This window comes from Leucoraja erinacea, chromosome 9, assembly GCF_028641065.1.
Source record: "Leucoraja erinacea ecotype New England chromosome 9, Leri_hhj_1, whole genome shotgun sequence".
Taxonomy (NCBI): domain Eukaryota; kingdom Metazoa; phylum Chordata; class Chondrichthyes; order Rajiformes; family Rajidae; genus Leucoraja; species Leucoraja erinaceus.
The window spans coordinates 61,940,715-61,963,163 of NC_073385.1; the positions used below are offsets into that span (position 1 = coordinate 61,940,715).

The window sequence follows — 22,449 nt, forward strand, 5'->3', positions numbered from 1 at the left end:
GGGGGGGGGGGGGTGGATAGTAGTGGGGTTAGGGCAGGTGGATATGGGGATTGTGGTTGGGGCCAGCTGTAGATTGGAAATGGGGACTGGTGGAGACTGGGACTGGGGCTGCAGGTGGGTATTTGACTGGGGGGCTGGTAGATATTAGGGTGAAGAGCAGATGGAGATTTGGGTCAGGATGTGGGGACAAGGGTTAGGGGCAGCTTAGTGATTGGAAATGGGAGCCGCTGGACATTGGGGCTGGGGGTGCAGGTAGAGGTTCTATAAGGGGGCCAGTAGATATTTGGGGGCAGGTGGAGATTGGGGGTGGGACAGGGGTCCCTTTGACTGGGGAGGCAGGTGGAGATTGGGGTCAGGACACGGGGATAAGGGTTGGGGGCAGCTAAGGATTGTAGTGGGGCAGGTGATGAAGATTGGGGTCAGGGCAGGCGGAGATTGGAAGCCGGGGCAGGTAGACATTGGGATGGACGGCAGGTGAAGATAAGGTGTGACAGCAGGTAAAGTGGACGGGTCAATGGGGCTGATGGAGGAAGAGGGAGGGGAGGAGAGAAGGAGGGGTGGAGATAGAGGGGGAGGAGATAGAGAGGGAGGGGAGGGGGTAGAGAGGGAGGGGAGGAGATAGAGAGGGGAGGGGGAGGTGAGAGGGGAGAGGGAGGGGAGAGAGGTGAGGGGAGGAGATAGAGAGGGGAGAAGAGAGGGAGAGGAGAGGGAGGGGAGGAGATAGAGAGGGAGGGGAGGAGATAGAGAGGGAGGGGAGGAGATAGAGAGGGAGGGGAGGAGATAGAGAGGGCGGGGAGGGGGAGAGAAGGAGAGAGAAGAGATTAGGAGGAGATAGAGCAGAGCGGGGGGAGGAGGGAGAGAGGGGGAGAGGAAACAGCAAGCGAGGGAGAGACGGAAGAGGGGGAGGGCACAGGGAGACGGGAGAGAGGGAAGGAGGGGGAGGAGACAGGGGGAGGAGAGTGGGCCGGGCCGGCAGCTCCGGACTCCGGCATTGCCCGGCATTGACACGGGAGCCGCTCCGGCAGCGCCATGGAGCCGGGATCCCGCTGACCGTAACTCTCCCTCTCCCTCTGCGCTGGGGAACAACCGGGGAGCAGAGAGCACCAGGTGAGAGCGCCGTCTCCCGACTACCTGCCGCCCGCCTACCTACCCTGCGCTACCCCCATTTAGTGTTGCCCCCTCTCCTGGCCAGCAACCTCACTCCCTCTGCTCCTTGCCCCTTCCCCCTGCTACTTTCCCCTCTCTGTCTCCCCTTCCTCCAGCTACCTGCTTCCCCCCCACCACCGGCGGGTCTTTCAAAGCAACACACACACACACACACAGGGTGGTTCTTTGGTTGGGGAAGCAGCTGCCTTTTAATCTCTGCCCCAGCAGCCTGCATACTGTAGAGGGGCTCAGTGAACTGCAAGGCTGGGCAGAGAAATAAGCTGCTGCTTCAGCATTTGCAGCTTCAGCAGAGTTTGTGTGGGACAGGTTCTGGGATGAATGAGGGGGTCGGATGAAAGACTGTCTTGTCTCTTCCTCTGCACAGTTCGCAGCTAACTGATTTGGTCTAAATGCCATTCAGCCCGCGCACAGCCTGCTCTCTCCTAGCCCAGAGCCCCACAAACGAACTCTGCCCAGGAACCCCTCCCCTGGCTCTCATCCCTGTAAAACCCCCCTCTCACTCTCATCCCGGTAACCCTCTCCCCCCTCACTCAGCCCCCCCCCCCTCTTCTCACTCACTCCTATAAAGCACCCCCTCTGACATTGAATCTCACCTGCATCTCTCCCTCTCGCTCATACTCTTTCCTTCAACCCCCTCCAGCTCTCCTGCCATCTTCCTACTATCCCAACCCTTCAGCTCCTGCCCCTGTCCCCAGACCTGATTCTCAGCCCCCTGGGCTCTCTCCCCTGCACCTTGCCCTCTGACCCACTGCCCCCTCTGAGACTCCATCCACCCTGCGCCTCCTACACCAAAACCACCCACCCCTGTAAGCGCCTGAAGAAGGGTCTCGACCCGAAACGTCACCCATCCCTTCTCTCCAGAGATGCTGCCTGTCCAGCCGAGTTACTCCAGCATTTTGTGTCTATCTTCGGTGTAAACCAGCAACTGCAGTTCCGTCCCACACATCACTTACCCCTCTGGTGCTCTGACTTCCCCCAACACCAACCCCCTACTGAGGCCTTCCTTCCCATCCGTTTTAGTATCCTGACCCACGGCTCCCCAGCCCAGGTTTCCCCGTCTCTGGATTTTCGTCATTCCTCCAGGCAGTCACGGTGACACAGCGGTAGAGTTACAGCAAAATGCAGCGCCAGAGACCTGGGTTTGATCCCGAACACGGGTGCTGTCTGTACGGAGTTTGTATGTTCTCCTCATCTCCCCATGATCTGTGTGGGTTTTCTCAGAGATCTTCGGTTTCCTCCCACACTCCAAAGACGTACAGGTTTATAGGTTAATTGGCTTGGTATAAATGTAAAATTGCCCAAGTTGGTGATAAGCAGAGTACTGCCCTGCCAACTACAAAAGTCAGAAGGTATCTGAAACCTCCCCCACGCCCCTTCCTTGTGCCCTGACCCCTGACCTCAGGCTCGGCTTCCCCCCCTCCCCTCCCCTGAACTTTTCCACACAAGTGGTTTGTGTATGGAACAAGATGCCAGAGATGATAAGCTGGGATTACACCAATATTTAAGAAACAGACAGGTACATGGATAGGGATATGGGGGACAAAGCAGGAACGGGTACTGATTTTAGATGATCAGCCATGATCTTATTGAATGGTGGTGCTGGTTCGAAGGGCCAAATGGCCTACTCCGGCACCTATTTTTATATGTGTTATATATGAACTGCCAGCTAGCCCAGCCCATACACTAACTCTCTCCAGCTTCCTCTCACTCCCAGATTGTCAACAACTCCCAATCCATGCATCCCTGCCAGGCACGGCTCTCCCCACTTTGCACCCACTGACCCCTCCACGTCTGTGTCTCTGTCTTTTCCTGACACATAACTGACTTAGATTTACTTTCCACTGTTACCTCTGACCCCTGGCCTGCCTTTCTTTCCAGCACGTTTATCTTATCTAAGCTATTTAACATTGTGTTTGGTACACCCTGGTATCACATCACCCTCTGTCTGCACCCCCCCCCCCCACCCCCCCCCACTGCTGCCCGTTAACTCTTCCCTCTCCCACCTCCGCTTGCTACAGAACTTTTGCCAAAGAGATTTTTGTTTACCCAGTAAATTTCACAGCACTGTTTGAAAGTATTTAAATAAATATAGACTCTGAACTCGCTCAAAATTGTAGATGCACAGAGTCTCTTGCCCAGAGTAGGTGAATCGAGGACAAAAGTTTCAGGTGAAGAGGAAAAACATTAATAGGAATCTGCATGACTCAATGGCCATGACTAAAATTGGCATCTTTTCGCAAATGATACTCATCCCTTCAGTAAAGTGCTGGGCTCTGCAGTTCATTCCAAGTCAGATTTTTTTTTTTTGTTCAGCCTTGACTCTCGCCATAAGTTGAGCAGATATGAAAAGCTTGTGTTCATCCAGCTCACGTGTCGCTGTACACGCAGCACTGTACAGCGAAGCAATGACAATGATGTGGTGTGTTGTGATGTGGTCACAAGGCAGATGAGCCAATGTTACTTATGGTTTGTGGGAAGCAACAGGCAAACCAAAGTACAGAGTCCAAAACAACCACAGCTGAAAGATAACTGTGCGACTAAAAACCTTATGGGTGTATTGAGACGAGGAGCAGTGACTTCACTGAAAGATTAGGGCACGCCAAAGCGGTTGCTGCCTTACAGCGCCAGAGACCCGGGTTCGATCCCGACTACGAGTGCTGACCGTACGGGGTTTGTACACACTCACCGTGTGGGTTTTCACCGGGTGCTCCGGTTTCCTCCGACACTCAAAAAACGTACAGGTTTGTAGGTCAATTGTAAATTGTCCCTGGTGTGTGTAGAGTAGTGTTGATGTGCGGGGATGGCTGGCTGGCACGGACCAGGTGGGCCAATGGGCCGTTTCCACGCTGCATCTCCAAACTAAACTAAACTCGACATGGAGGATGGTTGCCATTGGCAAAACCCATTGTCCCATAATCAGGGAATTATACTTGTTAGTACCTGTCATGTTGCGGTGCCTTGCGGCTCACTGCCGACCAAACCGAACGCACCTTGTGCATAACCTTCTTTAGTCAGAGGGTGGTGAATCTGTGGAATTCTTTGCCACAGAAGGCTGTAGAGGTCTAGTCAGTGGACATTTTTAAGGCAGAGATAGATACATCTTTTGATTAGTTCGGGTGTCAGAGGTTATGGGGAGAAGGCAGGAGAATGGAGTCAGGAGGGAGAGATAGATCAGCCGTGATTGAACGGCGGAGTAGACTTGATGGGCCGAATGGCCTAATTCTAATCCTATCCCTCATGAGCTTATGATGCCAGTCATCGGTTAGTTGCAGGTGCCTTTAACAATAACACAGCCAAGTGCAATCCAAGGGCTTCACAGGATCTTTGGTCAGTGAAGTTAACAGGAGGATTACTGGGACATTAAACCAAGTGTGTTAGTGCCTGCTCTCCAAAGTGGAAGTTAAAGATCCCATGACAATAACATGAAGATTTGAAATAAGGAACTTTGAAGCAAAAAAACAGAAAGTGTTGGAAACGCTCATCAATGTTGGGTGCCACCTGAGGGAAGTGAAAATGAGTTACCATTTCAGGGCTGACAGATGGTCTGTGACCTGAAATGTTAATTACTTCTCTCTCCACGTCATTTGTTGTCTTTATTTCATTTTTTTAGCAGGAGGACTGTCCTGGTGCACCAGCTAATATGTATCCTCTGATCAATACCACCAAGGTTTATCACCTCATTGTTATCACGCTCCCGTTTGTCGCGGCTCGGGCGGCACAGTGGCGCAGCGGTAGAGTTGCTGCCTTGCAGCGCCAGAGTCCCAGGTTCGATCCTCCCGTCTGTACGGAGTTTGTACGTTCTCCCTGTGACTGTGTCGGTTTTCTCCGAGATCTTCGGTTTCCACCCACACTCCAAAGACGTGCAGGTTTGTAGGTTAATTGGCCTGGTGTAAATGTGAAATTGTCCCTAGTCTGTGTAGGATAGTGTTAATGTGCGGGATAGCTGGTCGCTGGGGACTCGGTGGGCCACAGGGCCTGTTTCCGCACTGTATCTCTAAACTAAACTGAACTGAATGTCACTATGTAGAACGTTTTTCTACATCACAACCAAGTACATTATTGGCTCGAGAACACACTCTGACATCTTTATTTTTAAGAAGGAACTGCAGATGCTGGAATATCGAAGGTAGACAAAAGTGCTTGAGAAACTCAGCGGGTGCGGCAGCATCTATGGAGCGAAGGAAATAGGCAACGTTTCGGCCCGAAATGTTGCCTATTTCCTTCGCTCCGTAGATGCTGCCGCACCCGCTGAGTTTCTCCTGACATCTTTATTCTTTAGAGGTACCCCTGAAATGGAAACTGATTTGACAACGATCTGAGCTGATGACTGTTACTGCTGACATCTGTGTAATAATATTTATCCTTAATAGAATTTATCTTTATACAAAAGTTGTTTTAAGCACCGCACTAAATGTCGGCGAGATTCCCAGTCTGTGAGGAGGTGGCTCGGCCATTATCCTGGGGCCAGCTTCAGTAACGTCTGGACAGGGGAGAGATGGAACTCCATGGGTAGCACTGGGGAGAAGAGGGTAGGCAGCAGGTCGGCGATGATCTCCACCTACTGTCTCTAGCCTCCACCAGCAAGTTTGCAAGAAAGAACAACCTTGAAACAAAAGCCAGAAAATTCTGGAAACGCTCAAAAGGGTCAGACATCGTCTAGAAAAGTGGCCAATATCATTTTGGGTATCCCAAAGTGTCATGGACCTCTAATGTTGACTGCTTCTCTCTCCACAAATGCTGCCGTGCCTCAGTGGTTTCCGACATTTTTTTTTTTGCTTTAATTTCAGATATTTAGCACCTTTTCATTTCTTCCATTTTCAGGGATGCCCCTTTGGCTGAATAGTATTTGTTGTCTTGCTTGTCACAGTAGAGCACCTTAGTCAGTTGGTGAGCCCCGGTGCTCTCCCTGTGGTGAGACTAAGGGCCTCGCTGTGGGGCACAGAGATGATTCTGTGCTGTCAGAATATTCAGATGGCCACTGGAATGATTTGTCGGCCGTGAAATACCCTTGCTCCTACCCCTGTTGGATATGGTCACCCTGCTCTCCCCATTGCTGCACTTTACCACCACACCCCTCTGCAATGTGTGTTCTACTCTTACTCAGCTCAGAGGCTGCGGAGTTGGATTATACCATCGAGAGCTACCTGCCATCTGGTCCTTATAAGAACCAGCAGTGGAGAGAAGTATCGCAAAGTGAATGCCACGGCCAAATCTGCAAATTATTTTCTGGATTGTAATTTTTTTTTCCAGTGCAGCGCTTGATTAGTTCAGTGCAGTAAGGAACTGCAGATGCTGATTTAAACCAAAGAGAGATACAAAAAGCTGGAGTAACTCAGTGGGTCAGGCAGCACCTCTGGTGAAAAGATGCTGCCTGACCCGCTGAGTTACTGCAGCCTTTTTGTGTCTAGCTTGATTAGTGTCCGCTAACAGGGGCCCTGCTGTCTACTGCTTGAGTGGGATAGTCTAAGATCCAACCCTCGGTCTATCTCGACTAGGGTGTCCCTTCCTACCTTTTCCCACTACTGGCCATTGGGTCTGTCCCCTGCAGCTGAGAGGGCAAATGCCGCAGTTGGACATTTCACAGGTGGTAGTCATCGTCATATGGGCTTCCATGTGATACCATTGAATCAAGATGGTGGACTGCCAGCTCTCCCCCTCTCTCCCCCCCTCTCCCTCCTCCCCCTCTCCCCCCCCTCCCCCCCTCCCTTTCTCCCTCCTCATCCTCCCTCCCCCCTCTCTCCCTCTCTCCTTCATTCTCCCTCCCCCACCTCCCCTCCTTCTCTCCCCCCCCCCTTTCTCCCCCCCCCCCCCTCTCCCCCCCTCTCCCCCTCTCCCCCTCTCCCCCCTCCCCCTCTCCCCCCTCTCCCCCCTCTCCCCCTCTCCCCCTTTCTCCTCTCCCCTCCCTTTCTCCCCCTCTCCTCCCCCCTCTTTCCCCCCCCCCCCTCCCCCCTTTCCCCCCTCTCCCCCCCTCTTTCCCTTTCCCCCCCCCTCTCCCCCTCTCCCCCTCTCCCCTCTCCCCCTCTTTCCCTTTTCTCTTTCTCTTCTCTCTCTCTTCTCTCTCTCCGCTTTCTCTCTCCTCTCTCTCTCTTTTGCATTTCTTGAACAGGTCATTGCTAGGTTCTCTGAGGCCAGTGAAGTGCATCAGAAGTTTGGGTATGGGATTGGGCGACTTGGGAAAAGTTGGTCAGGACAAGTTTGTATCCACGGGAGATAGGCACAAAAGGCTGGAATAACCTAGCGGGACAGGCAGCATCTCTGGATAGAAGGAATGGGTAACGTTTCAGGGTCGAGACACGAAATGTCACCCGTTCCTTCTCTCCAGAGATGCTCCCTGATGCACGGAGGCAGTCCAGCACTTTGTGTTTTTTGTCTATTTCAGATGGCGTTTTCTCTCAAGGCTATGTCTTTCCATCCCCCAATGGATCACGGAAGCGGTGTCTTTCAATATTTTCAAGGCAGAAATAGAGAGGTTCATGATGAGTGTGGGGTGTTGAGAGGTTAGTGGGGGTGAACAGGAAGGCAGAGTTGAGGTTACAGTCAGATCAACCATGATCTTACTGAACAGTAGGGCGGGCTTGATGGGCCGAGTGGCCCAGTGCTACTCCTGACTTGTGCGTTTATGCGCACTGCCGCCATGCAAACGGTCGGCAGCCCATCCGTGTATAGGAAGATCCCGCAATAGGGGTTAGGAGTAGAATTAGGCCATTCGGCCCATCTACTCCACTATTCAATCATGACTGATATGTCCCTCCCTCCCAACCCCTAACCTCTGACACCCGTACTAATCAAGAATCTATCTATCTCTGCCTTAAAAATATCCACTGGCTTTGCCTCCACAGCCTTCTGTGGCAAAGGATTCCAAAAGAAGGCAACTGCGAATGAAAGTGAGTGTAAAGGGCCTGTCCCACATACCGTGTCGCGGGGTGAGGCATGTATGGTGTGAGTAGTCGCCCAAAGAGTCGTACCTTTTTCTGGTCGCCGCTGGATTTTCAACATGTTGAACATTTTCAGAGACCTGCTGCGACTATGACGGGTGCCGACAAGTCTCCGAAAAACTTGCGTAAGTGGGACAGGCCCTTAAGGCACCTTCTCTTATACTGGAGGAGTTGGACTGCAAGTTTCCACCATTAAACCTAGACACGAGGACGTTGACTGAAGCAGTTATCCCCCCCTTCATCTCCTGGGTGTTTTGACTGTATTCCTACAGTTAGACTGGAACAATGACGCCACAAACGGAGTCATGCACCAAGTCATAACGTCTGCCTGACATCCCTCTGGCCCAACAAACACTTTTTTTTCCTGAGTGTGGTTTATCTCTCAAAATACCGTGCTTTCTAAAAATACAAAGCTGATGTGATCCCATGTGTCCACGCCGGCCCTGTGCGAAACATTTGCGGAGTTAATTATAAGCCAGCCTTTGGTCCTTGTGGCTTTGCTGTTGCTCACAATCCTTCAGCTGGCAACGGTGCTGGGGCCGTCTGTGTTCACCCACACAAGCAGCAGGATCTTTCCGTGGGCAGCTCTCTCCCCAAGGCCAGGGCTGAAAGCTGCTGAAATCCCACAAACCCGAGCCACTGCCCATTGTTGAGAGATCGGTTGTTTGTCTGGAAGCGGCAGAATTCCCCTTCGTTCCAGAAAGTGGGGTAGTGGCAATGTCTGTCTCCACCTGAGAGAAGCAGTGGGGCCGGGTAGGGCGCGGACTTGGTGTTCGTTGTTGGTGCGACATTAATCAAACTCAATTCCCCTGTCTTCTAACTGTAATCTCTTACACCCTTACTAGTCACTAATTATCAATCTCCGCTTTAAAAATACCCAATGACTTGATTTTGCCTCCACTGCAGTCTGTGGCAATGAATTCCACAGATTCACCACTCCCTGGCTAAAATTCTTCCTCGTCTACATTCTATTCTTCATTCTCTGTAATATATATTTTTAAGACATGACTTGCAGGTGTTTTTTGGTGTTGACATCCAATAATCTGGTACCACCAGATGTCTTGGGTGTTCCAGATTATCAGTAGTTTTACTGTCCTGCAGTGGTCTGGTAGCAGGACTTGGGATTCCTGGGGCAGCGCTGAGACCCTGCTTGCGACCCCATTAAGTGTGACATCCCCCCCCCCTCTATCCATGCGCAGTGATGCAAGGAAGGCTCTGATGTGCTATTGCGCTTGGGCAGCTTACAACCCAGCGGCATGAGCGATTGTGTAGGAAGGAACTGCAGATGCTGGTTTCAACCGAAGGTAGACACAAAATGCTGGAGTAACTCAGCGGGACAGGCAGCATCTCTGGAGAGAAGGAATGGGTGACGTTTCTGGTTGAGACCTTTCTTCAGAACGATGATTTCTCTAATTCCATGTAACTCCTGCATTCCCTCTCACCTCTCCCCCACTCTAGTCATTCTACCAGTTCCACTGTTCGCATCCTCTTGTTATCACACCTTCCCCAGCCAACAATGGACCATAATGAGCTCCACCCTTCCTGAGGTCATCTGGTGCTGGCCCTGAGTTGGTCCGGCTTGATCCTGCCTCCGGTTTATTCCTATCCCGCCACCCCTATTTTCAGTCTGAAGTAGGGTTTGGACCCGAAGCTTCACCTATTTTTCTTCAGAGATGCTACCTGACCTGCTAGGTTTTGTGACTATAGGGGGGACCTCATTGAAACTTACAGAATAATGAAAGGATGTTTCCACTGGTGGGAGAGTCTAAGACCAGAGGTCATAGTCTCAGAATTAAAGGGCGCTCGTTTAGAAAGGAGGTGAGGAGGAACTTCTTTAATCAGAGGGTAGTTAATCTGTGGAACTTATTGCCACAGAGGGCTGTGGAGACCAAGTCAGTGGAAATTTTTATGGCAGAGGTGGACAAATTCTTGATCAGAACGGGTGTCGAGGGTTATGGGAAGAAGGCAGGAAAATGGGATTAGGAGGGAGAGATCAGCCATGATTGAATGGCGGAGTAGACTTGATGGGCCGAATGGCCTAATTCTACTCCCAAGAACTTGTGAACCATCTTCGGTATAAACCAGCATCTGCAGTTCCTTCCCACACGTTTTGTCTGATGTGCGCATGGCTGATCTGAGCTCACGGGACCTTGTCTGCTCGAGAGGTAGCAAACCTGCAGTGACAGTGAGGTCAACGGCTCCTCCAAGCCGGAAGGGTCGGGGGTTCAGTTCTGAGTCTGGAGGCCCGAGGACATAATCCATGCTGACAAATTGTCACAGCGCTGCCGCATCATCAAAGGCAACTGTCTGTGAGTGCGTGGGTCCCACTGGTTGGGCTTTGGAACATGGCCTTACAATCAGTGAAGACTAGTTTGTATGCCGGAATGTAGATTTTGTCAGACTGCTTTGACTACTGCTGATTAGCAAGAGTGCAAGGTGTGCAGAGATTCAATGTCGGCTTAATCTTGGATTTCTTCCTGTTACTGTACATGTTGTCTGTTATTAATGGAAAGGAACTAAACAGCACATTGACTTCCCAGTTGTTTCCCATCTTTGTCAATATTTACGTCTTTGTTCTTTTTCTATACCTGTGGCTCTAGCACTGTTTTACTGCCTGTGTCTGCACATGAGATACTCGTATCTCTGCGTCTCATCCGTGCTTTCTTCCCGTCTTCTTTACTTTTCCCTCTTTTCGAACTCCCCCTTTTCCAGTTTGTTTCACAAGTTTACAGGAGTAGAATTAGGCCATTCGGCCCGTCGAGTCCACTCCGCCATTCAATCATGGCTGATCTCTGACTCCTAATCCCATTTTCCTGCCTTCTCCCCATAACCCTTGACACCCGTTCTAATCAAGGACTTAGACAAAAATGCTGGAGAAACTCAGCGGGTGCGGCAGCATCTATGGAGCGAAGGAAATAGGCAACGTTTTTGGCCAAAACCCTTCTTCAGACTCCTGTCTGGCATCCAAAAGACGCCAACGCTGGGAAGTGCCCTTTTCCCCACATTCTCCCTGTCACATGTACCGATTCATTCATCATCGTTGAAAACATTAGCGACGCAGTGGGGCCGGTTTACGACGGGCACGGTGTCGGATGCACCACACATCTCTGTCCTCCATGCAGCTGACAAACTCCTCTTCTGTCTCTACACATGCGTTTTCCATCAACCGAGGTACAGTGAAAAGCTTTTTGTTGTGTGCTAACCAGTCAGCAGTGTGATGTATATGTAAATGCCTGTGCCCCTTTAATATAAAGGGCTTTGCCTCGTGATCGAGAGCAGGTGACTTTGGAGAAGTGTCCCTGGGTGGGGCAGAATAAATCATACTTACAAGATGTCGGACGTGTTCTCCTTTTGCTTGTGCTAGTCACAACAGGGCCTTACGTGGTCACAAACATTACAAGCAGAAAGACAATACATGATTACACTCGATCCATTTACAGTGTACAGTTGCATGATAACGGTTGGTGTAAGGTAAAGCCAGTAAAGTTCAATCAAGGATAGTCCGAGGGTCACCAAAGAGGTAGATAGTAGTTCAGCACTGTTCTCTGGTTGTGGTGGGATGATTCAGTTGCCTGATTCTCCTCCACTACACAACAAGAGCAATTTTCAGCGGCCAATTAACCTCTCAACCCACATGTCTTTGAGATGAGGGAGGATGCTGGATCAAGCACAGGAAACCCATTCAGCCGCAGGATGAACATGCAAACTCCACACAGACTGTGCCCAAGATCGGAATTAAATCCGGGTCTCTGGCGCCCTTGGGCAGTGGCTCTGCTCGCTGCGCCTCCGTGTTGCTCTCGGGCAAGGGGTCGCGGGGACTGCGGATGCAGGGAGACCCGGGGTGTGGCGTAGGCTGGAATTACATTGAATTCCTGGGTTTGGTGACCAGCCAGTGGAATGGTCATTACTGGACAAAGAATGGTGCACAATTTGAGGAGGTGACTGGACAGACGTGAGTGAGGGATGATTCCAACTGGACAATTCTCAGTCAGGAATCTTGTGCCAGTCAAACAACAGGGGATAGTTAATTAGTCCAGGAGACACCAGCCATGTTGTCCCTGGAGATCGGTTTGCCTCAGCCGGCCAGGGGTCAGTTGCTGCAGCCTCTCGGCCTTCGAGCGGCTCCCCTGACTCTCCCCCTGTGTTCAGCGGCCGGCGTTTGATCAATGAGCCTCGTCTTAATGTGCCGGTCATGCAGAAAGACACTTGGCCCTTTGTGTGCTGATTATTCCAATTAACATGGTTTGTGAGCATTGATGGTGGGACAATAGGTGGAAAACGGTTGGGTAAGTCTGGGCCTTGCGTTCCCGGCCAGTGTGTGGAAAGTTCTGTCCCATTCCATCGGTCTGTTTGACAACGTCTTGCGGCTAAACTCTTAGTTTCCCCAAGAGCCCCTTTCTCCCGGAGATCAGTTCACACGGTGCCGCCAAGGGGCAAGGGGCAACCATTTGCTAGTTGGCGCCATTTTGACTTTGAAGCTGAGAATGGGTGGGAGTGAAGGAGGTTTTTGGGGGGGAGGGGGAGGGGGGGAAGGGGAAGGGGATGGAGGGTTAAGTCCAGCTTATGGAGTTTTGGGCCTGTGAACCAGCTTCACTCTCCAGACTAAAGGGAAACGAGAGATAGAGACGGTGGTGTCGAGAGATAGAACTGCCTTGCAATTGCCTCCTCCCGCTCTTGATGGCAAGAGCTCCCCCCTCATCTTCTCAGCCCGGGTGCTCCAGTTTCCAGTGGCATCCCAAAGACGCCCAAGTTGGGAAGTTCCCTCGTCCCCACCTTCTCCCTCCAGTTTCTACTCCACGACACGAACATTTACGAGTTGTCGCCATATTGCCTTTGGCTGGGAATGGATGTAAGCAAAGGAGATTGGTGGTGTCGTGCGTGTGTGTGTGTGGGGGGGGGGGGGAGGGTTTACTAATGAAGTTTTGGCATGTGATCCATCTTCACTCTCCAGACTAAACATGAGAGAATTCTGCATTGCCTTAGATTTTCAATTGGTATGTGCCACACGGGCTCCATCAGCCTGCGGTGGCTGATGGAGCCTGAGGGTCTAAAAGGCCCTTGGACCATCTCCTCGATTTTAAGGCCTTTCCTGTAATGGACCCTCGGTACTAAAGGTCTCAATCCAAAATGTCACCAATTCTTTTTCTCTCTCCCCTCCCTCACAAGATGTTTCTCCAGCATGTTGGTTTTTGCCCCTGCCCTGTGTTTAGCCCTCAATCAATGTCTTCAGAAACACACCTTGCTTAACGTAAGGTCATAAGGAATAGCAGAACTAGGCCATTCGGCCCATCAAGTCTACTCTGCCATGGCTGATCTACCTCTCCCTCCTAACCCCATTCTCCTGCCTTCTCCCCATAATCACTGATACCTGTACTAATCAATAAACGTGACCTTGTTCTTAATTGGGACTTTGCTATGTTCCAGTTGCTTGCTGTGTCGCCTGGTATTGCAACACTGCCCAATGCTTTTCATTGCTGTCAAAGCACTTTGAGGACAGTGTTGTGTGCTGGTGGGGTTGATGGGGAAATGCAAGTCTTTATGCTTTGGAAAGGCAAACTCCCGCTGTGTTTATATTTTTTGTGTGGCCTTACTTTGGCCAAGATAATCGAGCCTTCTCCCTGTGCCTCTGCCCCTTGGAAACATAGAAAATAGATGCTGGGGTAGGCCATTCAGCCCTTCGAGCCAGCAATATGATCATGGCTGATCATCCAAAATCAGTGTCCCGTTCCTGCTTTCTCCCCATATCCCTTGATTCCGTTAGCCCTAAGAGCTATATCTAACTCTCTCTTGAAAACATCCAGTGAATTGGCCTCCACTGCCTTCTGTGGCAGAGAATTCCACAGATTCACAACTCTCTGGATGAAAATGTTTCTCCTCATCTCAGTCCTAAATGGCCTACCCCTTATTCTTACACTGTGAACCCCTGGTTCTGGACTCCCCCAACATTGGGAACATCTGAATGACCTCTCCCCTGCTGTTCCCTGCTTAATCTGGTAACGCTTCTGTGTTTGCAGACTCGGAGGACCGCTTGGAGGACAACTCGGCCTTTTTTAGGCAGGTGACGGACGCTTACCATGGCACTGGTGGCAGAGAACGGCAATGGCGGCTCGGATTGGCAGAAGCGGTGTGTGGTGCTGGAGTCCCAGCTCTACAGGTTCCGGCTGCAGGCGTGCAAGATCCGCGAGCTACTGGCTGAGAAGGTGAGCGGGAAGCTCGTGGCATTAAGAGCCGGAGGACGCCACTCGGCCCCTCGAGCCCTGTTCCCCTCCATTCAAAAAGATTGTGGCTGATTTGATTGTAACCTCATCTCCATGGTTCCATCTACTCGTGGTGACCTTAAACCCCCTTACTTTGACAGGAAAACTGGCCATATCTGTCGATAAGTCAAAATCTTTCTCCACCAGCTTTTAAACAAAAGACTTTCAAAGATATTCAGCCTTTGGGAGAAAAATCCTGCCTCATCTCTGTCATAAATGTGCGTCCCTAATTCTGAGGCAGCGGGGAATTGATCTGCTTGATGGAGGCAGGCCAGTGCTTCTTAATTTTCCAGCAATATATAAACATAACTTAACCCCGAGTCAGTCCAGTTGCTTCGTTGAGGAGAATCGGGTTTAGAAAGGTGGAGCACTGGGATCGCTCTGTGGCAGGGTGTGGGTAGGATCAGGATCAGGATCATCCTCCTGGAATTAGGGCAAAACTTTTCAAGAGGAAAATTGGGGAACATCTTCTCAAACCGGAGTGTGCTGGAAATCCTCATCTCAAGGCCAAGGGCAGCAGTGACAGTCACAACCACGTGGCGAGATGCGCTAATCCTTGTTGGTAAACGTATGGGTGAAAGGCAGGTTTATATTCACTCAAATTTAGAGTGGGCTTATAGTCACTGGAATTCAGAAGGATGAGAGGGTTCTTATAGAAACATATAACATTCTTCAGGGATTGGACAGGCTAGATGCAGAACAAATGTTCCCAATGTTGGGAGAGTCCAGAACCAGGGGTCACAGTTTAAGAATAAGGGGTAAGCCACTTAGGACTGAGATGAGGAAAAACCTTTTTCACGCAGACAGTTGTGAATCTGTGGAATTCTCTGCCACAGAAGGCAGTGGAGGCCAATTCACTGGATGTTTTCAAGAGAGGGTTAGATATAGCTCTTAGGGTTAACGGAATCAAGGGATATGGGGAGTAAGCAGGAAAGGGGTACTGATTTTGGATGATATGGAATGATCAGCCATGGTGCTGGCTCGGAGGACTGAATGGCCTTCTGTTGCACCTATTTTCTGTGTTTCTAACTGGGGTTAAGGTTGAGAGCAGCTGTGGCGTAATTGAGAGCATGCCAGCTCTGAACGGCAGTCTCCTGTTTCCAATGTTCCAGTCGCAAAATGTGACATAAAGTACGGGGCAAGTTGCCGCTTGGCGGGTTCTGAATGAGAGGGTCAGTTGGAGAGCGTTACAATAGTTGAATCTAAATGAATGAAGTTCAGAGAAGTGAACTTGGCGCCAAGTTCCTGCACCTCTGTGGGACAGAACTAACTCCACTAGGTGATGTAGAATGAAATAGAAGTGACCTAAAACGTTTGACTTTTACCAGCTCCAACATGATGGGCAGGCTATAGTTTTAGTTTTTAGTTTAGAGATACAGCGCACAAACAGGCCCTTCGGCCCATTGGGTCCGTGCCGACCAGCCGATCCCCGCATACTAATAATGTCCTCCACACACGAGGGACAATTTTTACATTTACCAAGCCAATTTACCGATAAACCTGTACGTCTTTGGAGTTTGTGGGAGGAAGATCTCGGTGAAAACCCACGCAGGTTATGGGGAGAACGTGCGAACTCCGTACAGACAGCACCCGTAGTTGGGAATCGAACCCGGCACTGTTAGCGCTGTAAGGCAGCAAGTTCGGAGTTTGTGGGTCTGGACGGCTCAGCATGGCTGCAGATCTTACTCTCTATGTCAACCCACCATATTAATGTGGATGTCCCTTACAGTTCAGCTGAAAGTCAGGCTGATGGCTCAGTAGTGTGGTTGGATGTTACAGCGCCTGATCATGTTACATTTTAACTTTGTCTTGTTAAAAGTGTGTGTGTCAGAGGTCGGGGTGAACTGGCTCTGTGTGCGTAAGGTGAGGTTTTGTTCCAGACCTCGGGCACCTGTCCTCTTTAACAGCCATGTGTATGGTGTACAATACCATAGAGCTCGTTCATCCATGGTGGCCAGCTGTCAGCTGTGGATCAGTGCCTTTGGGACGCACTCCCGGGATAAAAAACAGTCAGGATGTGGCCAAAGTCGGGATTTATCTCTGTTGACCTTGGGGGAACATGGTGAGAGTTTTCCTTGACATGGTGAAGGACCTTGCACAGTTCTAGGATTTAGACCCAGGGATAATGGAGGACCAGCTATGAAGAGTTGGGATGTTGTGCACAGTGGAGGGAGGAACCACAGATGTTTGAGACCCCCTCCTAAAGGGGTTCATTTGAACTGCACTTTCATTGCAAATTGAATCAACATGAAAAAGGTCCCATGTGGCCAGCTGAATGAGCAATTCCTGTCTCCAGTTGTCCTTTCTAAAGGTGAAATGGCAGATGGAATACAGCGTAGAAAAGTTTGGAGACATGCATTTTGGTCTAAATGGGGAGAGAATTCAGAAATCGGAGGTGCAAAGGGACTTGGGAGTGCTGGTGCAGGATTCCCAATTAGTTAATTGGCAAGTTGAATCAGTAGTAAGGAAGGTGAATGCAATGCTAGCATTTATTTCAAGAGGACCACAATACAAAAACAGAGATGTAATGCCGAGGCTTTATAACGCTGGTCAGACCGCATTTGTAGGATTGTGAGCCATTTTGGGCGTCATATCGGAGGAAGAATGTGCTGGCTCTGGAGAGGGTCCAGAGGAGGTTTACGAGAATGATCCCAGGAATGATTGGGTTAAAATATGATGTGCATTTGTCGGCACTGGACCTGTACTCGTTGGAGTTTAGAAGGATAAGGGGGAACATCACTGAAACTTACCAAATAGTGAAAGGCTTGGATAGAGTGGATGTGGAGAGGATGTTTCCTCTAGTGGGAGAGTCTAGAACCAGAGGTCATCGCCTCAGAATTAAAGGGCGTCCTTTTGAAAGGAGATGAGGAGAAATGTCTTTAGTCAGAGGGTGGTGAATCTGTGGAATTCATTGCCACAGAAGGCTGTGGAGGCCAAGTCAATGGATCATTTTTAAGGCAAAGATAGATAGATTCTTGATTAGTACGGGTGTCCGGGTTTATGGGGAGACGGCAGGAGAATGGGGTTAGGTGGGAGAGATAGATCAGCCATGATTGAATGGTGGAGTAGTCTTGATGGGCCGAATGGCCTAATTGTGCATAATCCCATCACTTATGCACCTCTTTGCAATACAAGCCCAAGTTGAGAAGTGGTTCAATCGCTGTGCAGATCCCCAGGGCTTCTCCAGATTGTGGGAGGTACCAGGTACACAAGTCCTTTCCCACATCTGTGTGTGATGTGAGCGTGTCTGCTGCTGGTCCGGAGTGCACATAGTGAGTTGGCCGTCGATAAGCTCCCCCAGTGGGACGTCCCCAACCCCTTGCACACTCAAGCAGGGCCTGAAGTCACCGTTCCTTTCCTTTTAACCCAGTTTATAATCACCAGCTCCTGATTGATACCAGCAGTCCAATTCTATAATTAGAAAGAGCAGAACTGGCCAAGGGAGGCTTGGGGAGGGAACAAAGGTGGTGACGAGGGGGTTATTAAGGGAGTGGTTTCACATTGCAACTAGTGCTCCACCAGATCTGGTCTCCGGTGCTAGAGCAGGCTCATTGCTAGTGTGGCAACGGACCCTTTTTCATCACTGCCCTTTGTAGTTTCTTCTAAAGGATAATTCTCTGCTCGCTGAAGCATTAGACGCCAGTGTAGGAGACTGGCACAACAGTCATCCCAACTTTTCCCTTGGCTGGGCATCAAGTAACCCGGGCTGGAGTCCGGATATAATCTCCCTGCTTTGCCCTGCTGCTTCATGTCGATTCCCAGGCATGGTCCTGAAAAAATAGTGGGGGGGGGGTGGGTGGAATCTGCTTTCAAATGTGGCTCACTTGACAATGGAGAGCCAACAGAGATGTCAATGCATAACGGAGTTTGTCGATCTAAATCCTGCAGCTCCCCCCCCCCCTCTTTGAGTCTACACATTCTGCACTTGCACGGTTTAATGAGCACGCAAGGTTTGGATACCAGATCAGACGCAGCTCGTTCAGTGCAATGCTAATCTCCCTCCATTGTGTCCTGTTGAGCATGGCCACGTCAGATGTGGGATAGATCAGATTGTAAGGCAAGGCTTTTGAAGGTTTTCGCTGTGTACCCAAGTTGCCTGCGTTATAACACATACTCTTTTGGAGTGTGCTGAGGGGCACGGAGCATAAATGCGAGATTCTTACAACTTAGACATAGGAGGGAGAAAATAGGTGCAGGAGGAGGCCATTCGGCCCTTCGAGGCAGCATCGCTATTCAATATGATCATGGTTGATCATCCAAAATCAGTATCCCTTCCTGCTTTTTCCCCATATCCCTTGATTCCGTTAGCCCTAACAGCTATATCTAACTCTCTCTTGAAACCATCCAGCGAATTGGCCTCCACTGCCTTCTGTGGCAGAGAATTCCACAGATTCACAACTCTCTGGGTGAAAAGGATTTTCCTCATCTCAGTCCTAAACGGAAGTCCTCTAGTGGCAAATGCTCTGTCTCTATTCAAGAAGGGCTGCGGAGAGAAGCCTGGGAACTTCAGGCCAATGAGCCTAACATCTGCACAGGGCAAGGTTTTTTACACAGGACTGGAACGTATGGTGGTGGTTGTGGAGGCAGATACAACAGTGGCGTTTAAGAGGCTTTTAGATAGACACGTGGAAGTGCAGGGAATAGAGGGCTGTGGATCATGTGCTGAGAGAGGAGATCGTTTTTTCTTGGCATCGTGTCTGGCACAAACACTGTGGGCCGAAGGGCCCCTTCAAATGCTGGACTGTTCTAGGTTTAATCCCTCCGTCTCTCCCCAACCTATAACCTCCCAAGCCTTGTACTCCCTGGGGTTTCTGCAACCCTTTCCTTCCACCCCCAGCGGACATGCCTCCAGCTCACTCGGCCCCCGGTTGTCTCATTCTTTCCACAACCTTCTCATCCTCTTAAGACGCTCCTTGAAATCTGTCTCATTCATCAAGCGTTTTGTCACCTGACCACGTATGGTGAGTGTCAGATTTTCTTTGATACTGTTGCTGCAGGGGCATATTTAAGATGTTATACACATTAAAAGTGCTGATAAATGGTGGTATTGTTTCAACATACATTGGAGCTGTGATACCACTTCAGTGCTCGGGTTTGGTCTGGCAGGCAGGGCGCTAACTGTCTGGCTGTGGTTCTACTGCAGACAATGGGAGTCTAAGCTCAAGATAGACAACAGGGGATTTAATGTGAAGGAAGAAACTGCAGGTGCTGGTTTACACTTAAGATAGACACAAAATGCTGGAGTAAGTCAGCGGGTCAGATAACATCTCTGGAGAAAAGGAATAGGTGACGTTTTGGGTTGAGACCCTTTTTCAGACTCTGTCCCACTGAGTTACTCCAGCTTTTTGTGTCTATCTTTGCTTTAAACCAGAAGCTGCAGTTCCTTCCTACACAGTGAAGCCAAACTCTGTTCATTTGCCTTCAACTAGCATCCGAGCTGCAAATTTCACTGATGACAAAGGTAGATAAAAATGCTGGAGAAACTCAGCGGGTGAGGCAGCATCTATGGAGCGAAGGAACAGGTGACGTTTCGGATCGAGACCCTTTGTTTCACTAATTAAAAATTAGATGTGCTGAAGGAACGCCGCTGGTCTGTGGAGGGAAATGTACGAGCGATATTTCAGGCCTGGTCCCTTCTTCAGATTGATGTGGGGACAGTGAAGCTGGAAAGGAGGAGGGGGGATCGGGCAAAACCTAGCAAGTGATGGGTGGGTACAAATGACGGCGAGGGGGAGGGGGGGGGATGGGTAGATGGAGGATGGCGTAAGTGACAAAGGCTAGAGATGAAAATAGACAGTAGGTGCAGGAGTAGACCATTTGGCCCTTCGAGCCAGCACCATCATTGGCTGATCATCTACAATCTGTACCCAGTTCCTGCCTTCTCACCATAGCCCCTGACTCCACTATTTTAAGAGCTCTATCTAGCTCCCTCTTGAAAGCATCCAGAGAATTGGCCTCCACTGCCTTCTGAGGCAGAGAATTCCACAGATTCACAACTCTCTGTGTGAAAAAGGTTTTCCTCATCTCCGTTCTAAATGACCGTGAACCTACGCTGCCCTCCCTCAATAGCAAGTTGTCCTCAAATTTGGAGACCAAAACTGCTCACAATGCTCCAGGTGTGGTTTCACTAGGGCCCTGTACAACTGTAGAAGGACGTCTGGAAATGAAACAAAAGGGTGTCAGATAAGGAAAGAAAAGGAGTGAAATGTAAAGCCAGTGGGAGGAGTGTTGGTGGAATAGGACAAGGGGAATAAACGGGAAATGTGGGATGTGGAGATGGAAGATGAGTGTATAAAGGAGAGGAGAGGAGCAGGGTATCGGGAGTGGTGGGAGGAATGTGGGCGCACCCAGGGATGGGTGGGGGGGGCGGGTGGAGACGAGGGAGGGGGGCTAGTGGGGAGCTATTACATAAAATGAGAGAATCCAACACTCATTAGATTGTAAGATATCCATGCAAAATATGAGGTGTTGTTCCTCGTGTTTGCATGTGGCCTTACTCTGGCAATGGATGAAGCTCAAAACAGAAAAGTCGGTACGGGAATAGGAAGGGGAGTTAAAATGGTTAGCAACTGGTTGATCCAGCGGGCCTAAGCAGACCAAAGCACGTGCTCAGCAAAATGATCACCAAAGGGCCTGTCCCACTTGGCCGTCATTTGCACGTAATTTACGCAACATAATTTACGCACGTGCGCCATGACACGCACGTGATGTGCGTATGGTGAGCATTACACATGCATGGTGCGTGGTGACATAGGCAGTGACGCGCGGTGTCCCAGGATCTTGTGATGTCCAAAACTATGTCCATTAACTCTCACAGCTGCCTTGACTATACCTCCTCGAACTCCATCTATTGTAAGCCCGCCATACCTTGCTCTCATTTTCTTCATCTCTACCCGCATCTCATCATTGTCCCGTAGTTCTACTCTCACTCTCCCACCCCGCTCCAGCAGGAACAAGGATGGAGTTCCCCGAGTCCTTGCCTTTCCTCTCACCAGCCTCTGCATCGAACTTCCTCATTCTCTGGCATTCCACCACCTTCAACGTGATCCCACAACAAGTCAGCACTTTCGATCCCTTTCTTATTTCTGTTGCGTCTGTCTGCAGCTACTTGGTCCACAGGAGACACCTTTCCAGTCACCACCTCTCTCGTTTCATCCAGAATCCTCAGCAAACCTTCCAGGTGACACAGGTTCACGAGCATCTCTAGCAACCTTCTTTACTGCATTTGATGCTCCTGATATGGCCCTTTTGTGTTTACGAGACTAGGTGTAGACTAATCGAGTGTTCGTCCAATATTAATATCTCTATCGCCAATGTAAATTCTTAAGGGTCTGTCCCACTTGGGCGTCATTTACCCGTCACGAAGCACGATGCGCGCGCCGTGATGCGCGCATGGCACGTGGTGAGGCGTGATGGCGTAGGCAGTGACGCGCGGTCCCAGGATTTTGGGATTCACAAAATCTTTGCGCGTCATCTGCGTGACGCGTACATGACGCCCAAGTGGGACAGGCCCTTAATCATTTGTAGCTCCCCTTCCAATTCCCAGACTGACGTTTCCAGTCCTGGTCTCCTCCATTGCCAGAGTGAGGCCATATACAAGCTGGACAGACAACACCTCATGTTCTGCTTGGGCAGCTTACAACCCAACTGTGTGAACATTGAATTCTCCAATTTCAATTAATGCCTTCTCCTTACCACTCTGGTGAGCACACAATTCTCCCACCATCTCCCATCACCCTCGTCACCCTGTCCCTTTTCCCTTCTTCATATGTTCATTCCCCCATCTTCGAGTATCCTATTTCCCTATTATCCCTCCCCCCCCTGACCCCTTCCATCCATTCCCCTCTTCCCCCTCACCCCTTCCATCCATTCCCCCATCCTTTGGCTTTGCATTTCATAAGTGATAGGAGCAGAATTAGGCCATTCGGCCCATCAAATCTACTCCGCCATTCAATCATGGCTGATCTATCTCTCCCTCCTGACTCCATTCTCCTGCCTTCTCCCCTTAACCTCTGACACCCGTACTAATCACGAATTCTCACTCTGTACTGTACTTTCACCCGTACTAATCAAGAGATGTCCTCTTTCCT

The 22,449-nt window shown here is 50.2% G+C and overlaps 1 protein-coding gene across 1 annotated transcript in view; it reads left to right on the plus strand.

Moving 5' to 3' along the window:
- The first annotated feature begins 954 nt into the window (after positions 1-954).
- plekhh1 (pleckstrin homology domain containing, family H (with MyTH4 domain) member 1) overlaps positions 955-22,449 on the plus strand; it is a 123,491-nt gene continuing 101,996 nt past the window's right edge. The window contains exons 1-2 of the mRNA XM_055640978.1: positions 955-1,107; positions 14,117-14,302. Of these exons, the coding sequence (XP_055496953.1) occupies positions 14,177-14,302 (126 nt within the window). The 5' untranslated portion in view covers positions 955-1,107; positions 14,117-14,176. The remainder of the gene's footprint in view (positions 1,108-14,116; positions 14,303-22,449) is intronic.